Source organism: Halyomorpha halys, unplaced genomic scaffold (genome assembly GCF_000696795.3).
Source record: "Halyomorpha halys isolate HHAL.00 unplaced genomic scaffold, Hhal_1.1 Scaffold1218.1, whole genome shotgun sequence".
In the NCBI taxonomy this organism is placed as follows: Eukaryota; Metazoa; Arthropoda; class Insecta; order Hemiptera; family Pentatomidae; genus Halyomorpha; species Halyomorpha halys.
The window spans coordinates 304,844-325,366 of record NW_027106975.1 but is presented as its reverse complement, the minus strand read 5'-3'; the positions used below and the strand labels follow the sequence as shown (position 1 = coordinate 325,366).

At 33.0% G+C, this 20,523-nt stretch overlaps 2 protein-coding genes across 12 annotated transcripts in view; both read left to right on the top strand.

Moving 5' to 3' along the window:
- The window catches only part of wupA (wings up A), a 41,776-nt gene extending 39,580 nt beyond the window's left edge, over nt 1–2,196 (top strand). For all 4 annotated transcript variants that reach the window (XM_014433486.3, XM_014433488.3, XM_014433489.3 and 1 more), the window contains exons 12-13: nt 666–974; nt 2,067–2,196. In XM_014433486.3, coding sequence (XP_014288972.1) covers nt 666–974; nt 2,067–2,077 — 320 coding nt within the window. In that variant the 3' untranslated portion in view covers nt 2,078–2,196. The remainder of the gene's footprint in view (nt 1–665; nt 975–2,066) is intronic.
- A 6,352-nt stretch (nt 2,197–8,548) lies between these two features.
- LOC106688842 (regulator of G-protein signaling 7) overlaps nt 8,549–20,523 on the top strand; it is a 58,900-nt gene continuing 46,925 nt past the window's right edge. For 3 of the 8 annotated variants that reach the window (XR_010842854.1, XM_014433514.3, XM_014433512.3), the window contains exons 1-5: nt 8,713–8,908; nt 9,128–9,237; nt 9,339–9,435; nt 10,025–10,075; nt 14,652–14,761. Coding sequence is in view for 7 of the 8 variants with exons in the window: in XM_014433514.3 (XP_014289000.1) it covers nt 9,208–9,237; nt 9,339–9,435; nt 10,025–10,075; nt 14,652–14,761 (288 nt within the window). In the remaining variant the exon portion in view is untranslated. Of the gene's footprint in view, nt 8,568–8,612; nt 8,909–9,127; nt 9,238–9,338; nt 9,436–10,024; nt 10,076–14,651; nt 14,762–20,523 lie in introns of those variants that run through there. The other 5 variants (XM_014433510.3, XM_014433511.3, XM_014433508.3 and 2 more) reach the window with 3 other exon arrangements.

Below are 20,523 nucleotides of genomic sequence, written 5' to 3'. Positions count from 1 at the left end.
TAATTCCTTTTTTGATTTCTTGGTGCATATCTTGCGAACGGTGTGTCACACACAAAGCTTTAGCTTATTGAAATATCTACAAAATGATATAATCAAATTTATCCCTATAGGTAAGGTATTGGTACTGGGAGCTGGTCGGACGAACCAGGCCGGCAAGTGGGTCTAGTGGTCCTTTTTGCCAACCCTGGCGGCAACCAGAGTAGTAATCACATATAACCAAGCTGGAAGTGTCAAGATTTATTTCACGGAACCGCCGAAAAATAAATATTAACTGCCCTAGTTGAGAATCGAAAACAAAATGTTCCGGACCGAGCGAACAACCGGTATAAATTTATTATACGATAATGTTTTCGTACCGTTTACAACCGGTCTCGTAATAAGCAACATATGTTAAGTTCTAATAGCACTATGAAAAATATGTTGGCACATGTCCGAGGGAAAGAGTAGTATGTCAAAACCGTCTTGGAAGTTTTCTTCTCCAACTTAATTTATTTGCGTAGGATTCAATAAAACTACAGAACATAGATCAAAATACATTTTTACATACTAACCCTACTTTTTCCAAAGAAACTACTTGGAATAATAACAACTTTCATAATATATTCGATAGAATAGTTCGAAGGTGAAATTACTAATGAAAATAATGTTTCTAATCAAACTATTAGGAGTGGCTGGCGTCCCTGCTGAGGGAGAGGCCAAAGTTGAACAGGGAGGAGAAGGGAATGCGGCGGAGAAAGCACCACAAGCAGAAAGCCCGGCTGCTGAAAGTGCTCCCGTGCAGGAACAGCAGCCTGCTGATCAACCACCAGCACAATCACCAACCGAACCACCAGCACAAGTACCAACCGAACCACCAGCACAAGTACCAACTGAACCACCAGCACAAGTACCAACCGAACAGCCAGCCGCGCCACCGGCGGGGGAACAACCCCCACCACCACAAGCGGAACAACCCCAACCACAAATCGTAGAAGGTAAATGTTTTTCAATTTTATATCAAATATTCGAAATTTAACTAGCCTACCATAAACCATTTAGAGTCCACTAAGAACTAATCTGAGATCCAATCTTATACCATAAACCATTTAGAGTCCACTAAGAACTAATCTGAGATCCAATCTGATACCATAAACCATTTAGAGTCCACAAAGAACTAATCTGAGATCCCATCTGATACCAATGATCCATTTAGAGCCACTTCCAAGGAAAATGCTAATGCCCTTGGAATCAGTTTTAGAATGTTATCATCGAACTCGAAATGGCAATCCCATCGTGTCCCACATATTCTTGAAGGCTAATTCAGTTCTTGATAGAGTCCTTTCCGTGTATCTAGCGGCAATTTAGGATGAACAATTCTTAGTGATCTTTAACTTGATCTTATTCCAACTCACTTCGGTTTTGTTTTTGTTTTTTTGCTTTGTCCAAAAAAGTTGCCTTTTTATACCCCTACAACCGTGCCTTGATCAATGCAACATTATATACATTAAAATTTCAAGGGTAGAAAGAAAAAGTTCCTTTGCCTTAGCTACTGCATTTTACAAAATGTATTCTGGACCATCATTAATAATGATTTATTAATTTCTAGTTTACTGTCTTACTGTTTGCAACGTTTAAAAAGGTCTTGTTCAAGGTGTAATTTAGTGTAATTGTATATAAATGATAATAAAAATAACTATGAAAAATTATTTCATAATTCGGTTGAGAAAAGTAAAATTATTTTAATAGAAGGACAATCCGGTTCAAAATTGTAAAATTTAAAAAAATTCCATTTCCCTAACCAACATATTGTACGTAGTAATGCCTCTGCATTCTAATCATCAGTTAGTATAAGGAAAGTATAAGTATAAGCCTATCACACATACATATCTAGTCGAATCATTGGTTTAAACTCACTAAAACAACACACTAACAAATCATGATCACTGACTGATTATGAGTAATATCACACTAACAGAAAAAAATCGACCTGATTGGTTCATTACTCTTTTAATTTACTAAAGTAAAATGGCTTTTATCCAAAACTATTTCCTCTTTCGCTTATGAATTTATATATTTTTTTGTTTCAGCTGCAGCTTAAAAATAAACTGAAACGAGGAATACATGATTTGGAATTCTAATATTACTCCTTGATATTTGAAGATAACAAAGCTCTTGTAAATTATTTTTATTACAATAAATGTTTCATAATCTTTATAATTTTTTCTTCCACAAAAGGATACATTACATGTATATTGAATACAAATAATTATTTTTATCATACATTTTAATTCCAATACGAATATTAACTCATAGTTATACTGTAAACACCAAGTCTAAATGTCATAGATAGTTCCTAGATTTACTATGTACCAGTATGGAAATATAAAAGTGGTTCTAAATACAAAATACCTGATTAGACGTAATGTTTTTGCCAAAAGTAGATTTAAGTCGATTTATAACTGTTTTAAGTTTTATTACAAAACCTTATCAGTATTGACTTGTGTATAAAGTATACAGTAAAGGAGCATGATACAAATTACAAACATTATTTCTTGTCAGAGCAGAACCATAAAGATGTTTTAATATTCCTACAGCTAAAAGGCAAGGAAATTATTCTAACTGAACCAAATTTTTAATGTGAACTTTTCAACGAATTTATACTTCAAAGCTCCCAGAGTTCGAAAAACGCAATGGCTGATGCTCTTTGTATCATTACCAACTTTAATGAAGTAATTTAAGATTGTTTCATTAAAAATCAACAACATTACTAACTATAAATGTTTAATTTTTTTTTTAATGTCTTTACTTTTCTAATACCAAATAAAATAATGATTTAAACTAGTATGGAGTTTATTTCGGTTGACAGCCTTAAGTTGTACAGACAATAAATTTTCTAATTTTAAGGGTCCAAAAAACATAAAGTGCCGGGAGAGCCCACTAGGGATGACCCAGGGTGAACTGATTCAGACATCGATGCCTGATGCAGTTTGATAATAGGGGTGGAATCAGAAGTAACTAAATCTGATCAGAATGATGAATTCGATTTAGGATAAATGGACGAATAGTGGGGACACTGCACTGAAGCTACAAGAGATCAAAACTTTAAAAAATTAGAACCAAAAACTTAAGTAACTGTATTAGCCTATATGTAGAGTTGGACAAACATTTGCTACAGTTGAAACTAATTGCTAAAATAGTCATGGAAACGATATTTATTTATCACTGGTTCATTCATGAATAAGGGTCGCATCCATGGCACTTTTAACTAATTAGTTTCAACAATAGCTAATGTTTGTCCATCTCTGCATATATGTTGGTGAATTGAGTGGGTCTGCTCACCGATTTGGTCAAGGTAAATAGCAACCTTTTCATAAAACTGTCGCTCTGCACCTTAATTTTTTACCCTCAGCAGAAAGGGATACTGATTCATTTGAATATGTGATTATAATTTGGGAGAGTTTGAAGCTCAAGCTTGCAAATAAGAGAGTAAGATTATATGTCCACATTACAAGCATGAAAAACATAATTTCATCATGATTAGCTACCAAGTGTCCACCATCATGGGTCTAGGCAGAGGGACCCGAGAAAAAACAAATAAAGAAAATATTAAATTATTTTTATTACAATAAATGTTTCATATTAATATTAAATATATTTGAAAGATGACTTCTTTATGGACACATGCTATAATTAGGCAGATAACTTTGTTTAATTGAGATCTTCACGGGTCACAAGATCATAGCCGCACCTTCGAAGGAACAAGATGAATATACGTCGATTCTTCGGTAAAAAAGGTAAGATTCAATGAGCGCAATTATTCGTCATATATTTCTCTCTAAAAATAATGGGGGAAACCAATAAAAAATAACCTTTTTTAGATTCCATTCTTCCTATTATGATTTACATTTTGTCACGTTAATAACCTCAGAATGTTTGTTGAAAATAAATCAAAAAAGGCAACCATCGTAGAAGAGATGGTTAATATTTTTACCAGCAATTCCAGAAGGCTGATGCTCGCATGTTAACCTCATCACCTCTTATATTTTTGTATTTATTGTGTGTATAGTATGTATTTATGTACAATAATTAAGTTTATACTCGATTTTGAATAATGTATTCTTATTATCGCTAATAAAGGATGGGGAGCGCGTTAGCACCATGGTAAGGTACGATGCTACTAACTGTAAGGACCCGGGTTCGAATCCGGCTGAGCAGAAAATTGTTTTCTATTACACTGTAGTCGTGAGTCAACCCTGTGGGTTCTGGAGCCCTCCTGGGGTCCTTTCAACCTCATAAATTGGGTACCCTTAATCGGGTAAAAATCGGTCGGTTGTGCATAATTCTGTGTGTAATGGGCTAAGGTCTGCTCCCCTCCTTGGCGAAATTCTGCCCACGCCCACGTCCACCATTGCTGTTTTCTGAAATGTTTGTTCTACATTGTCCCTTCGCACCTGTTAATGCCCTGCTTGTAGTAATAACAACCCACTTGATTTAAAAAAGAAACCACCACTATAACCATTAATGGACAGAGATTATCCGTTATTGGTTAATAGATGTCCACAATTGAAATACTGCTCGGTCTGCTAAATACTAAATTCACTTATTCTATCAACACCTTTACTTAATTAAATATTTGCTGAAAATCATTGATCTTACACTTAGTTCAGCCATTTTTGGCTGATATTGTAACAAACACTCTAGACCCCTGTGTCAGTAAATATCAACTGTGAGTATCCGTAAATATTAGCCATGAATAAGAAGATACTAGCTGGTTGAAACTCGGAGTAGACTGGTTTTCCCTTTTATTTCTCTAATTGGGGGATTGAGGAGCATGGAATTTTCGAGTATCGCTTGAAGGCGTTTTTAAGAGGGTCAGGTATCGATACTTCTCTTTAAGGCCCGTAGGTAAATATTTTTTATGTATACAACATTCAATTTGTTTTCTTCAATGGCACACGTTCATTGGGGTAGGTTTACTCCAGCGCATTTCCTCTTCATGGGATCAACCTATCATGCTCTCTCCTTCAGTCCAGTAATCGGCAGTCAATGTTTTTGTCCCAAAATAAAACTGTCTGCGCAAATCATTTCAAATATCTTTGGCTTGCTTCCTACAATCAATTTTTTTTTATTTTATAAGACACCCTTCCTGGTCATTTATAACATCTGGAGGAGGGGGGAGGATTATCTGCAAGTAACTAACCTATTCTAGCCAAAAAATCAAGCTTTTTCAGTCAAATTTTTATTAATCTCCAAATGAAAATCTTTTATCAAAAAAACACCTTAATAATAAATACTGTAACTAATGAAATTTACAATAAAACTTTTTTTTTAATGAACCCCTTCCTGGTCATTTCTGAAATACGGGGGGAAGAGGGTTTATCTAGAGGTAACCAACCTGTTGTAATCATGGTAGGGGGTCAAGCCTTCATTACGTGATACTGCCACAGCAATAAAAAAATCGATACTCCAGGCCGAATTTGTACCGGTGTCGCAAAAGTTTCCTGGTGGTAAAGGCCTGTGCCTCAACTACTTGAGCTACGGATAGCCCATAAACCATAAAACTAGACAGGTTGCGGATATAAAGAGAGGATGCTCTCAAGGAGGGGAAATCGTCCCTCTCCTTTGTAAGATAACTTCAGGCTGCTGTTTAACTTCAGCTACCATCTTGAATTTTTATCTTATATTCTTACAATCTCCTGTACTAATTCGTAAATAGATTGTTATTTCAATAAATTTTATAGTGGTATATCAACAATAAAGCAACAAAGATTCACTAGAAACAGTTTTTGAGAATAGAGATAAAACTCGGAAACTATGTGATTAAATTGTAATACTAACGATAAGCTATGACAAGACTAAGGTGCACGTTTCTTATAATAAACATCAATTACAGCAACTAAAATCTCAATTAATTTTAACTTTGGTAAATGTTAATTGTTTGGTATATGTATGTGACAAAGTAAAGCCAATTTTTCAGTATTAGCAAAGGTAAAGAGAACTATGGATCCGTGTTTATTGTTTAAGTATTATCTCCAGGTTCCCTGGGTAACTCAATCTCTTTTTATCAACTGATAGAGTACAAGTGAATTTTTTTATTTAAAAAAATAGATTTAAGTTATAAGCGGTTAGGGATAATAAATGCATGTAAACTATTGGGAATAAAAGGGTAGGAGTAAATGTATGCCTTGTGATAAGACATAATCTTGACAAAATTAAATACATGAAAAATCTTTTTTTTCTCCTTTTTTTTAACAGAATTAATGTTCGTCTCCAATGTACTTAATTCCATTGATCACACTTTTATAATGTGTTAAAATAAATAAAAAATCATTTTATTTTAAGGTTATTTAAGCATTGAGACCAGGGCTAAACCAGCGTTATATCCACGAAACTTAGTGATATGACTAAAAAAATAATAACCATGATGATCACAATGATAACTCGTCTCGTTATCATTGTGATTTCAATTTATTTTTAGCCAGTGAAAGCCATATTATGAAACTGTTACGCTATCACGTAGGGAATTATTAATTTTGAAGGAAAGAATCTGTTTAGGTTTTTTTTTTATGGTCTTTTTTTTCTAGATCATATAATCCACCATAAGACATTCTGTTTGAATTTCCTATTAAAGCTAAAAAATAGCGTAATCCCAATTAGGTGTTATGCCACTAAAGACAATACTTTAATCGTCTATGAAGTTCACCGTACGTTGCCATTGATATCTGAAAATTTTACTTCATAGCTTTTTGTTAACCAGGTGCACCCAGTGACGACGATAACTGTGTTGATCCAGTATAAGACGATACAAAAACCACTTTGCAATCAGAAGCCTTCTATTCGTAGTGTAAACTAGAGGACCACTGATTTTAAAGGGCACAGAAGTTAACCGATCGGTAGAGATCCGGCTCGGGTGCATATGTTCTGGATCGAAGTCTCAGCAGATAAAAGGCCTGGGTTCATTCTTAAAAATTCTTAGTGTGTGCAAGAGACCAGGGCTCTGTTTCATAATGAAATCTAATCGTATTAGTTCATAGTACAAGTGTAGAAACTAGTGTAATAATAATACTAATTCTTTTTTTTTTCATGATAGGGATGACTATTAGTGATATTACAGGAATTAAAAAATACTAAAGTATAAGTTACTATTGTACAAGTCTGTGTAATTGTATTAAGTTAAATCTACAAGACTAATAGTATTAGTTTGTACTTTATTATGAAACAGGGCCCAGATAGCTTGAGTATCATTGATACATCGGATACTGCATGCTCCTATCAGTCTAAAGGTGTTAAAACAGAGCTATAAATGCAATGGAAGGAAGATTATCCGCTATTAATAAAATCTCATTATTTCTGCTTAAACGAGGTTTCATTATTACTTGTACTACTTCAGCTTTATTATGGGTTATTTTTAAGTAAATGGCTACGAAAGATTTCACAAAATAATGGATGGAGAGGCTGAAAGTACCTTGCCTCTTCTATGCCGGATTATACGCTTTAGGGTAAGCAATCATATGCCAGAAAATATCAATGCTCCAGTAGAATAATGATGCAGCTGTAAAAGTTTTTGAAAATTGCTTTATTGTGTTAGCAGGCTCAAAAAAGCATTTACTAGATGCTTGTAAACCGACATAATTGTATTTTAGTGAATTTTTAAGTATAATAATTTCGACTTACAGACATCTAGTAAATTTACTTAATCTGCATCTCCAATGTATTTTTGAGCTCGCCAACACAATAAAGTCAATTTTCCAAAGTTTTAGAGCTGCATCATTATTTTTCCGGACCGGTGTGTATATTCCGAAAATTTTATGAAGCAACAACTCAATCTTGTACAAGGATCTTTGAATCCACGATTTATTAAAATTTTATAAAAACGTACGGTCATTTCTAAATTTTCATAAAAGATTTCTCTTTAAATACTGCGGTCCACTGAGATGGTAACAGTAAACACACAGCTTGTGATAGCTGCCATTAACGCTAGGAAATTATTCATTAATAATAGTAATTTGGATACTACGAATTAATAATAGTAATTTGGAAATTACTAATTAATAATAGTAATTTGGATACTACGAATTAATAATAGTAATTTGGAAATTACTAATTAATAATAGTAATTTGGAAATTACTAATCAAAATTGTAATTTCATTTCCTAGTTTCAAACTACAGTAATTTGAAAGTAATTGTTATTGCAATTACTTTTTGCAAACTCTGCCGGCTCCTTAACCTTTTTGTTAATCAACTTAAAAATGAAACCTAAGTTTAGCATTAGTTCAACTAAATTTAAGAGACCATAGACTGTAAACTTATCGAACAAAGTTAAGAAACTGAACTTATTTCATTATTCGAGCTTGAAAAGGAAAACAAATTCCAAGGAATGATTGATAATAAACAAGAGACTAACGTGTTCGATATTAAATTGAGTGTAACAATTGACCTTTAGCATCATTTATAGTTAAGTAAATAAACAAATTTAATCTAGAATAAAGTATGTAAACCACATACCTGCTTAATGTGTTGGTAACTTAAACTGAACCGTAGTACCAACCTTTACAAATAATAAATTAGTGTAATAAGTTTTTATGAGGTATTTATAACGATGAAATTATTGTTGATTATTTGAAACATATTTTCATAATCTCTGTTAATTTTTATACTCTGTATAAAATCACAATATTTTATTGTACTTAAAGAAGTGAACAGAATAGTGTGGCTGTGAACGAGGGTGTTTCTGTGTATTGTGATCAATATCTTGTTCCACTGTGAAGGTACATTGATATTTACAGTGATTTTACTATACCCTCTTAACATTATTGTTGTCATTCATAAAGACATAGTTTTATTCTTAAAAATCGGTCCAAAATCTACTGTTAAGCCGCAAACTCTAATTGAAAACCATGCTCGTTTCCAGAATAGACCGATTGACAGGTTATTTTACTACAACATTGAATATTTTACTTGAAGATTACATTCTTATCAAAGAATAGTAGCTACTATCTTTTCACTAATGATATACCATTATGATATTTAGAATAGTACTCGTCAGATGGTCTGCTCATAACATTTAATGGCATTCATCTGATCAACTTCAGTTTGTCAATTGATGACCCTAACATTTTGTTAATGTATTTCTTCTTGCTGTTTTAGGATTGATGTAAGATACAGTGACAATGGGGAGGGTTGCTAGCCCGATGGAAGTTGGGTAGGCAACTCCCCCCTGGGCAGTTATGGAGCCCAGGCCTCTTGCCATCCATAAGGTATATATAAATATAATTAATATATTGTGAATTTCAGTGAGATCAAGTTTTATTTTTTAGTGTTTAAAAACAGGCTTTAACTATTGGGTTTCTGTTTACAGATGGAGGCTCTTGTGAAGCAAATGCAGGACCCTGATACTGGCGTTCCTGTTCGCTGTCAAAAAATATTTTTAACATCCATCCCCTCAGCATTTATAGGTAAATCAAATATTCATTGAGTTGGAGCTAAACATATTTTGATCAATGCCCCAAGATTGAATAGCTTTATGTAAAATTGTGTTTAAAAACCTACTGAATTTATACTCACACCACTCTTTGATTTATGTATTATGAGGAGGAAAACTAATACATTTAATGAAAATTCAGGTTACATCTTGTTTCTTCATGCATATATTTCTTGTGTGGTTTGTTTCCCTGCAAAATATATTTATATTTGATGTACATTATTTTGAATTGATGAAAATTTATTAACTTAAGAATAGTATCATTAATGTCATTTTCGAAGTATATTATTGTAGGGTAATATGCTACTCAGGACTCATAGTCATGCTTATTCTTACAATTATTTATATGATTTGTGTTAGCCTAATTTATTTGCAAGAAACCTTGTGTGATGTAATCGAGATTGATTGATTTATAATGTAGCTCATGTCTTTGTGAATAGTTACTTGAGAGTGACATATCAAAGTTATTTTTGAAATCTGAAAACTTGATTAAGGATTATATTGTAGCAACATAATGTTTAATTAAACAATCTATTAAGCATGTTTTGTTTTCCATATTTTAGGCTATGACCTAATAGAATGGCTGATTGACCATCTGAACATTGAAGAATCAGGTTAGTTTTTAGTTATCCTTTAATCATTTAAATATTAAGTTTTTAGTTGTACAAAAGTGTTTCAAGAGTTAGTTAATTAATCATTATAATTTAAAATATACAAATATTAGCAACTTTCACCCTCACATTGCACTCCTATCTGTGAAGAACCACTATTAGCACTTTTTATTTTTCTGAAATGGGTATTTTCCAGTTTTAATTAATATATATTAACTTAAATTAATGAGTTACAAACAATATCATTATCACCAGAGGTATGCTGATTACCAATTGTGGGGTACTAAGAGTTATTTTCTGGCCTGGTACTATTAGGTGCTGCTCCTGATATTGATGATGTATAAGGATAAGATGTTCAGTGTGGCGGTCAAAAAAGGTACTCAAAAATTGTAAAACTACTTTTTAGGACCTACATTTCAACCCATGTTGCAGGCTTTTATCAGGGGTAAATAAACTAGATATAGTAATTATACTAATTAAAATAAGTTATAGGCAAAATAAGTAATTGAAATATGGTAGATAAGATTGCATATAGAAAATTAAATAAACTAAATATAATTTATTCAGGGGTATATTTTTTCAACCTTGTATCTCTGTACAAATTATTCTGTCTAATTTTATAATCCATCTTCATTGTTTGATCTCTCTGTTAATTTTATTGTCTTTTATAAGTTCCATGTTTATACTCTTATATAATTATTTTGACACTACTTCAAAATTACTCTGCAGTCAAATCAAAAGGTCCTTTACTAATCACATTTATTTGTCTGTTACCAATCACTCAATAAATTGAATCCTGAAGTTAGTTAAGTATTTCGGAAAGTTTGTTAAGCTGACTAATCTTAAAATTTAAATAATTTTTTCATTTCCACCAATAATTTTGAGGCTATCTTGGAAAATGGTTTTTCTGTTACCCTGAAACTGTCAAATTTTTACTATTACACTTTTATCATACAGTTGATATTCAGGTTGACATACAGTAGCTATTCATATTTGAGGATATAATGCTACTGACTTAGTTTATACTTCTAGAATTATGTGAAAAGATGAAGTTTAATGTTTCTTAATATAAAACTATTTCAATTAGCCTTTGCCTTAACTCTTGATCCCATTCTCATTAACAATTTATTGTAATTTTTTGTTATATCTCATTAAATACCACATCGTTGTTAGGGTGAGCCTGTGCAACTGGCTCAGAAACAGACTGGAAGTTCTTAATAAAAAAAAAAATAATTTTTTTTTTAAGGAGTTTGTATTAAATTAAAACTTTGACTTCATATAGTCCTAAATTACTTAATTGACTTTGACAGCCATATCAAGTTAAATTAGATTAAAACATTAAAAGATTCGTGTAATAGAAAATTATGTATACACCATATATTCAAACTTCAATAACTTATTTGTAATGTAAACCCCTACATAAAACTAATTCTACTTCTCTGTAATGTTGTATATAAGATTGGTTTGGGATCCAGTAGTAAAAAACAATGTTATGAGTTATCTCACTCATCTCAGGATATTGCATTAAAACAGCTGAACTTTTTCTATTTGTTTGTATCTTCCAGGTACTGGTTGACAAAGATTTTTAAGATGTACTTACATAATAAAAGCCTGAATAACATGTTAAATGTACATACGAAACATTCAACATTAAAAAAAAAAATAACATAACATAAATTGAAGGTTTGACAAAAGATCAGAACATTAATGGCTTAGTGCTATAGAGAATTAAGTGTAGATCTTGTATTAACTTAAATAATTTATTGTAATGTAAACCCCAATACTACAGTATTATGTTAACTTGTTATAGTAATTTGTGTTTATGTTAAATGTTATTTGTCCAACATACACTTTGAATGACACTGTTATGTCCTAACACGTACAATTGAAAGTTGTTTTGTAAACAAAGCCATCAGGTAATTGTAATAATGTTTTTGGCATTATTAATAGTTTTATCTCATTCTTATAGCTTCAAGTTGAGCTTGATAATTGAATTCTACTTCATCAAATTAAGTGAGTCAAAGATATCTTATTCTGTCTTTATTTGTGAAAATAAGACATTATTGGGACTGAACATTATTTAATTAAAAAAAAAAAAATGAAAAGAAAAATAACACATGCTTTGATATCAACATGAACATGACACAAGAGTCTACAAATATACAATTAGTTGTTTAAATATTAACATGACACAAGGGTTTACAAATATTCAATTAGTTATTTAACTTTACATTGAATTGTACAATGAATAATGATCTACATCCTGTAGAATCTGTGTATGAATATTTCTTACAACCAGAGAAATATGCAGGTAGATTATTGAAACTTAACCTAAATAAACACTATTTTCACTTCTGAACTGACAAGTTTTATCGGAGACACTCACCTAGCTCTGGCATTGTAAGTTGGTTGTGGTTGGTAAGAGGATGATTCTGCTGATTTTCGCGTGGAGCAATTGTGAACTATTATCCTCTTATCTTTATTATTTAATTTTGTATGATTGTTTTAATCTCTTTTTGTTCTTGCTTATATATTAATTTTATCTTTCTATGATTTTATATTTGAAAATTTCTCCTACTAACTGGTATCTGTGATTGTTATCTCCTACGATGCTCCCTCCAAACTACACTCCCTTCAAATTTTGTTTTTAATTTAGTACTTACCCGCATTGATTCAGGTTAGGATCTTCATTTATTATTTATTTACCTATTTGCATACACTTATCAATCTCCAGGATTAGTTATTATGCCATACTACTTTTACACCATACTATATACTATATTTTTTTTTTCCTTTCCTTTCTTTCCTTCTTATTTAACAAAAGGTTTTTTTATTATTATGAGAGATAGTTGACCGTGGATGATGAACGAGGCTTGATATGATATGATTTTTATTTTTCTATACTTACTGTGGTTGTTATCTTTTTCTGTTTTTAGCCCTGAAGTAGGCTAGAAACTCTAGCCGAAACGTTGGCACATTAAAAATAGGTTAATCGAAATTTTTTTATTACCTTTATTAATTCTTATTTGCTTACTATTACTCTAACAAGAAGCGGAGTGGCTCAGTAAGTAAGGCACTGTGCTCCTAACTGCAAGGACTATTGGTTAAATAGTTTCCTTATTCGATTTGTAAAGATTAAGAAACCTTTAAAGTAATAATCCTTACCTTGTCAAGTAGATTTTAGGAAATAAAAATCCACTTAAAACTAGCTTACCTTTGCACTGCTTTATATGAAATAGAAAACAGTCAATTGTGTGAACTGATCTAAAAAAGGCCTACAATAAATTTGGAAAAAATATCTTGACCTATGTATTGTGTTCCTCAAGGATATATTGAAAGATTAACAAAAAAGACTTATATTATAAGTATTCTATGTTTATTGTCCATAAAAACAATATCTTGATGTATAATACCTTCAATTGGAAAATAATCTTTGGACGATTCCACATTCTTATGAGTAGTTGGTTTCTGAACGTCTTTTAAAGGTGAGATAACCACATTTTATATTATTAAATTTTCTATTCTCCTTCCCTTTAATATCTAAGGATTTAATTGTTTTGGTAAAACCTGTATGTACCTCTTTTTTCTTAAGTAAATCATTGATTCCATCGCAGGGAATAGTATTTTGAAGTTGTCCCAGTACTGGTGTCTTTCCTGCCTGCAGAAAATCTCTGTCTTTAGCTGTTTTAACATCACAAATTCCTCCCAAATCAAATCCTTACAGTCCAAAATCCTTAATGCTCCTTGTTTTGTTACAAATCAAGTCATCCATTGATGGATCTCAATGTCCCATATGTTTCCTATTTGGCCAAAACCAAATACCATTCCTTCCTTGATAAACTTCCCAATCATCCAAATCCACTTGTTTCTAACCTGGTTTCTCCTTCATTGCCTAATAATCCTCCTAGGCATCTGAAAAGAAGATGGCCTTAAGATCTTCTCCTCTAGAAATGTTATTGGAGTTCTATCAATGGGTAGATTCTCCATATGTTTGTATCATGTCAATGTCACCTACAGCAAATTTACTTGTATATATTTTTATACAGTTGTAAATAACAATAAATAATTACTAAAAAAAAAAAAAAACATGAGCATGCTCGTCATTGGTGTATAAAGTTGTTCATAGCGGCAGAATGCATTTTTCACTTAAATTTATATGCAAATTTTGTTAGTTTATTAATTTGAAAATAGTATAATTAATAGCATCAGGTATTTACATGGGTTCATAAATGTTACTAAATTGGTAGTATGAAAAAAAAGAGCTGTTAAAGGAATGGAGAGTGATCCATCTTGTGAATTGGTTCGCCTCCCCAAAGTCACTGCTCCAGTATCATGAGTTTCTGTCTGACCTTCCTGTGGACAAAGTGTTAAGTGAAGTTACATTTGCTATGTTTTTCTCTTGACCATACCCCCAACCAACTTCTTGAAGCGCTTATTACTTATTTGCAATGAATTTATTATTACTGCCAATGGGTTGTTAGTGCTTCTATTTGATCATAAAGTATATTGTATATTATTATTATGTAAACAATGCTCCCATAATATTTCCAGTGTCTTTAGAATTGTAATTTTGTTCTAGGCGAAGCTGTACACCTTGCCAATCTTCTTTGCCAATATGGTTATATTTTCCCAGTCACAGATTGTAAAAATCTGACAGTTAAAGATGACAACTCACTGTATAGATTCCAGGTAAAGTGTGGTGGATATTTGACATATATTTAGTTAATAGCTTTACATATATGCAATTTAACTATGGGGAGAAACATTATTTATCCATAATGTGCTATTCATAACAGTCAGAATCAAATTGCAACTTTTGTTTTAGTTGTAGTAAATGATATATTAAGTGTATTTGTTCTTTTCATCCCTGATGATGTCCAGTGATGACAATATTGAGTTGTTAATATTGCGAATGACAGTATTATTGTAGAATCTTAAGTGTTTCATTGTTAACTATCACCACAAAACTTTTTTTAAATTTTATTGTTAATGAGCTTATAGAGTTCCCAAAATTGATACAAAGGTTCAACAAAATTGTAAAAAAACAAATATTTATATACTCTCTGAGAAATAAGAAAGATGATTTGATTGACACTGAATTAAATGATTTTAAGTCTGAGGGATCATAAATCAAATATTCTATATGAGAATATGTGGTTTCACTTGTTAAGTAAGAAGGAGTGATTAATCAATAGTTCTTACACTATTATATGCATAATTATTGCCTTCTTGGAGAGCTAAACAAAAGGAGGCTTTTGGTATATCCTCTTCACCCAAAAAGTATCTCATAGCATTTGAATTCAGTGTTGTATCAGTTTAAGAGACTTCCAATTGACATATTTTTGGAAGGAGAGGTGTTTCAAAATAGATTCTAGATCATATGTGGGCAACCTCTGGCCCACTTCAAGATTTGATTCGGCCCGCGAGACATTTTGAAAAACCCAATTAAAAAAAATATTACACTACGTACTCATTCTCACAAAATCAAGTTAGCGAGCAAGCCGAGTGGCGGCAAACATCAAAGCCTTTGATATATCCCACCTCACTGGTGGCGCAACAAAAGATTATTGCTTCTCAATTGTTCTACATAAGACAATTCTTGATCATTCCTTCATTTTGCCTGTATAAGCGGGTGGATGGCCCAATCTTTAGTTCAGTTCTATTTAAGCTACCGAGGTGATAACTTCGACAAGCGATATCCTAGAGAACTGCTAGTGCCAAGTCATTAAAACCATTTGCGGAAGGAAAACTTATCAAGTGTATGTTAGAAGTTTGCACTGTTTTGTGTCCTGAAAAGAAAAATAAATTTGGAAAAATTAGTCTGACACATAGAAATGATGGCTAATGATATAAAAACAACTGACCGTATGGCTGGTTTTGAATCATTTTCCATAACAATAGACGAGAGTACCAATTTGTCCCAAACAGCTCAACTGGCTATATTTATTCAAGGTGTTGATAAAGGTTTAAAGCCGCTAAAAGGAACCACTACAGGAGAGGACATTTTTAATGAAGTTCAAAAGGTATCCACAAGTTTTGTCTTACCATGGTCAAAATTAGTTGGTGTATGCACAGATGGTGCACCTTCTATGGTTGGCTTGCAACCAAGCAAAGCAACTGAATTAAATGTGTAAAAAGATGATTTGATAGTCCTTCATTGCATTATCCACCAACAGAACTTGTGTTCTAAGTCCATTCAACTCCAGAATGTTATGAATGTGATAGTAAAAACCATCAATTTTATTCGATCCGAGGGCTTAACCAGCGTCAGTTCAAGGCATTTTTGGATAAAATATCAGCCGAATATGACGATGTAACATATTATTGTGAAGTCAGATGGCTAAGCAAAGGGAAAATGCTGAAACGGTTTTATGAGCCTAGAAATGAGATAGCAGATTTTATGGAAATAAAAGATAAACCACTATGTGAATTGAGTGACCCAAAATGGATATGTGACTTAGCATTTCTGGTTGACCCTACAGCCTATTTGAATGATTAAATTTGAAACTTCAAAAACCAGGAGAGTTAGTAAATGATTTGTATAGCTATTCGAAAGCGTTTCACAACAAAATCCACTTGTGCTAAGCACGGATGCTGTCTGGTAACAGTTCACCATGCTCTCTGCATATGAAAATATTGCAGCATATCAATATGCTGAAGAACTCAAGTTACTGTCGAAGCAGTTTTGAACAGATTTAGCGATTTCAAAAATATGGAAGACTGTTTCAATTTATTTGCTATTCCAACAAAAAGTAATGTACAAAATGCTCCAATACACTTGCAAATGGAGGTATTCAAGATTCAAGAAAACTCACTCCTAAAATCTAAATTTGAAGACGTGGAGTTGTGCGATTTCTACAAAAAATACCTCGAAGAAGACCATTTTCCGCAGCTTAGAAAATTCGCAAGGAGATTGATCTGTGCGTTTGGCAGTACTTATAAATGCAAACAGTTCTTTTCAATGATGAAAGTTGATAAATCAAACCATCGTACAAGTTTGACTGATGATAATTTGGAAAATTCTTTACATCTTTGTATCAGTGGAATTAATCCAAACATCGATGGAATTAGTTTCCCAAATTCAAGCTCAGGTGTCTCATTAATTTCGGTGTTGTTATTTAACTTTCGTAGTTTGTAATAATTCCAAAGTTCACAATTTAATTATAATGTTGTATCTATTTTGTTTCATTTCATTTTGTTATTTTAATAAATTGTATTATAATAACAATGTCATATTATTTCATATCTGATATCTTTCTTACTTCCTCTGCCTGGATTGGGCCTTGGCCTCCTCAAGAAATTTCTTCAACTCGTTTTCCTGTCCTGCGCCTTATGCCACTAATCTAGTGCTCCCCGTCCCGACGCAATCCTGCCAACCTGGTCCTGGCATTTAGCATTTGGTCGTCCAACTTTTCTTTTGCCTATCATTTCATACCTCATGACTCTCTTCATAATCCTTTGACCATCCATTCAAACGACATGTCCTGCCCACCTCAGTCTATTTATGTTTATGATTTTACATTACTTTTACTCTAGACACCATTCTCTTTGATTAAATAAAATATCCAATCTGTAAATACACCTCAAAATTTTTCTCTCAAATATTTTTAGTTTAGTTACATCTCTTTTATTGGGAGTCCAACATGCTGACCCATATGTTACTATTGGCCTTATAAGAGTCTTGTATAGAATGGTCTTGGTATTTCGAGAGATAAGCCTGGACCTAAAGTGCTTTATGAGACCATAATTGCTTCTATTTGATGCTGCTTATTCTCTTTTTATTTCCTTTGAAGAGCTATTTTCAGTGTCTATATAGGCACCCAGGTAAACAAAACTTTGTACTCTCTCAAAATTATAGTTATTAATCTGGAGGTGTGGGTCAGGATATCCACCACCTACTACCATAAATTTTGTTTTAACTTCATTTATTTTGAGTCTCATCTTTACCGCAGATGACTCAATCACCTAAAAGCGTCTATGAGGTAGGCTTCCGTTCTACTGATGATGTCTATATCGTCTGCATACCCCAGTAACTGCACTTCTTTATTAAAGATGTGTCCATCTGTTTGTATATGAGAGTCTCTGATTACCTTCTCTAGTGCTATGTTAAATAGAAGGCAGGCCAATGCATCTCCCTGTTTTAGTCCGTTGACTGTCTGTTGAGGTTCCGACTAGCAGGATTGGATTTTAACTTGGCATTTGGAGTTGGACAGGGTGACTTTAACCATATTTATCAGTTTCCATGGTATTCTCAGTTCTTGCATGGCTTCATACAGCATTGTTCTGTTTGGTTCATCTTAGGCCGCTTGGAACTCTAGAAAGAGGTGGTACGTAGTTATCCTATACTCAATAATCTTTTCTAGGATTTGCCTAATTGTAAATATTTGATAAATTGTGGACCTTCCCTTAGTAAAACCACACTGTTATTTCTTTATACTATCTTCAACATAGGGGAGCATTCTATTGAAGACTATATTTGATAGTATTTTGTAGGCAGTATTCAGGAGGGAGATACCTCTATAGTTGCTCCATACAAGTGGGTCACCCTTCTTGTGTATCTGGCATACAACTGCATTATTCCATTCTTCTGGCATGATATTCTGGAGCCATATTGTTCCCACGATATCAGAGAGCTCTTTAATGACTTCCTCTCCTGCATTTATAAAGAGCTCACTAGGTAAACTATCGGACCTTACTGTTTTATTATTTTTAAGTTTTTCCACCACATCCATAACCTCATCATAACTCGGTAGTCACTCTTCTCTGTCATCTTTATCTCCCAAGTTTTCTTCCTCCTCTTGAATTAGTGTTTCAGCCCATGTCCCTAATAAATCTTCAAAGTGCTGCGTCCATCTTGTTAATACCCCGGGTATATCATTAATGATCTCTCCGTTTTTTCCTCTGCATGTGTTTGTTCAAGGCTTGAATTCTTGTCTTAAATTATTTACTTTTTTGTACATGTCCCTGCTGAGTTTTTACTTTTATACTCCTCTGTTTCTCTATGTACAACCTGATTTCTGTCGGTGAAGTTTCTTTTTCACTCTTCTTGCTCTCTTATATTCCTCTTGAAGAGCCCTAGTACCTCTTCTTTGTATCACCATTCTATAGCATTCATTTTTTCTCTCAGTTACTTCCTCAACCTCCCTATCAAACCATTTGTTCCTCCTGTTATATTGATTTTCACCAATGGTCTCTTCTTCCACGTCCATCAGGGTTTTGAGACTAGACCAGTTATGTTCGATATCCAGACTAGTTTTATTACTCCTTTTAGCTTCCCTTACCTTTTCATCAGTCCTGTCTTCAAATCTTTCCTTAGCCTTCTCATTCCTAGTCCTGGAGATCCTTGCTCTTAATCAGGCAACAAGAAGAAAATGGTAGCTGTCCACATTAGCACTCCCGTACACTCTTGCATCAAGCATATCTGATTTATGTCGGTTGTCAATCAATACATGGTCTATTTGGAGATTTCCAGGTGCCTTTGTGAGGAAAGAATGTTCCATCTAAGATCATGATCTGACATATTGCAAAGTTTACAAGCCTAAAACCCTTGTCAGAGTGTTCTTGATGCAGACTGTGGGATCCTATGTTATTGCATGTTTCATCTCTGCCCACCTTCTTGTTCATGTCTCCCATTATAATCTTAATGTCGTGTCTAGAGCATTCCAGATATGCATTCTCAAGTTCATAAAAATCATCCGTTTTATCATCTGTAAGGCTCTGCTCATTGATGATTGAGTAATTGAAGAAGTCTCCTCTAATAGGTAGCTTATATAATCTCGGAGTGTATGGTCAGAACTCTATTATTTTTGTTTTCAGCTTTTTGCCCACCAAGAAGCCTGTTCCAAACATATGGTTCTGTTCAACACATTCTGTTTATGTCTGATATCTATCGTTAAAAATTATGAACACCACTTTTAAACACAGCCCATGAATGTATTTGTTTATTAAAGTTTGGTCCACAACATGTCAAAGGTCACTCATACCTGTTCTAGATCATTCAGTGACTAGAGAGACTGATGAAGAAGCAAGGCGATTTCCAGAAAACTAGAAAACTCAAGTTATACATGAAGAAAGACTGTGAAATCTTTTTATTGTGTGTGTGGACGGGCAGACATGTCCACCCATAATTGTCTTGAGACTGTTTTACCTATCTCTGCTTTTTATTGTTTTTATTTTATTAAAAAAAAAATGTATCAGTCTTTAAAATCAGAAACATTAAGTTTTAAGTGTTCAATTTTTTTCTTCTGTTCAGGTGTTTTGTTTATTTGTTTATATAAGTTATGGTTGGACAAGGCCTGTATACAACTCTAATCCTAACTCCCCATGTATATAAACCTCAATAATGTCTATAAGGAGCATCACAGAGATAATAAAGTAGTATCTTTCTAGCAAGCGTGCGGTTTAATTCTGTTCCCTCTTTTCCTTTTTCTTCAAGCCTTTCAGTCCAAGTG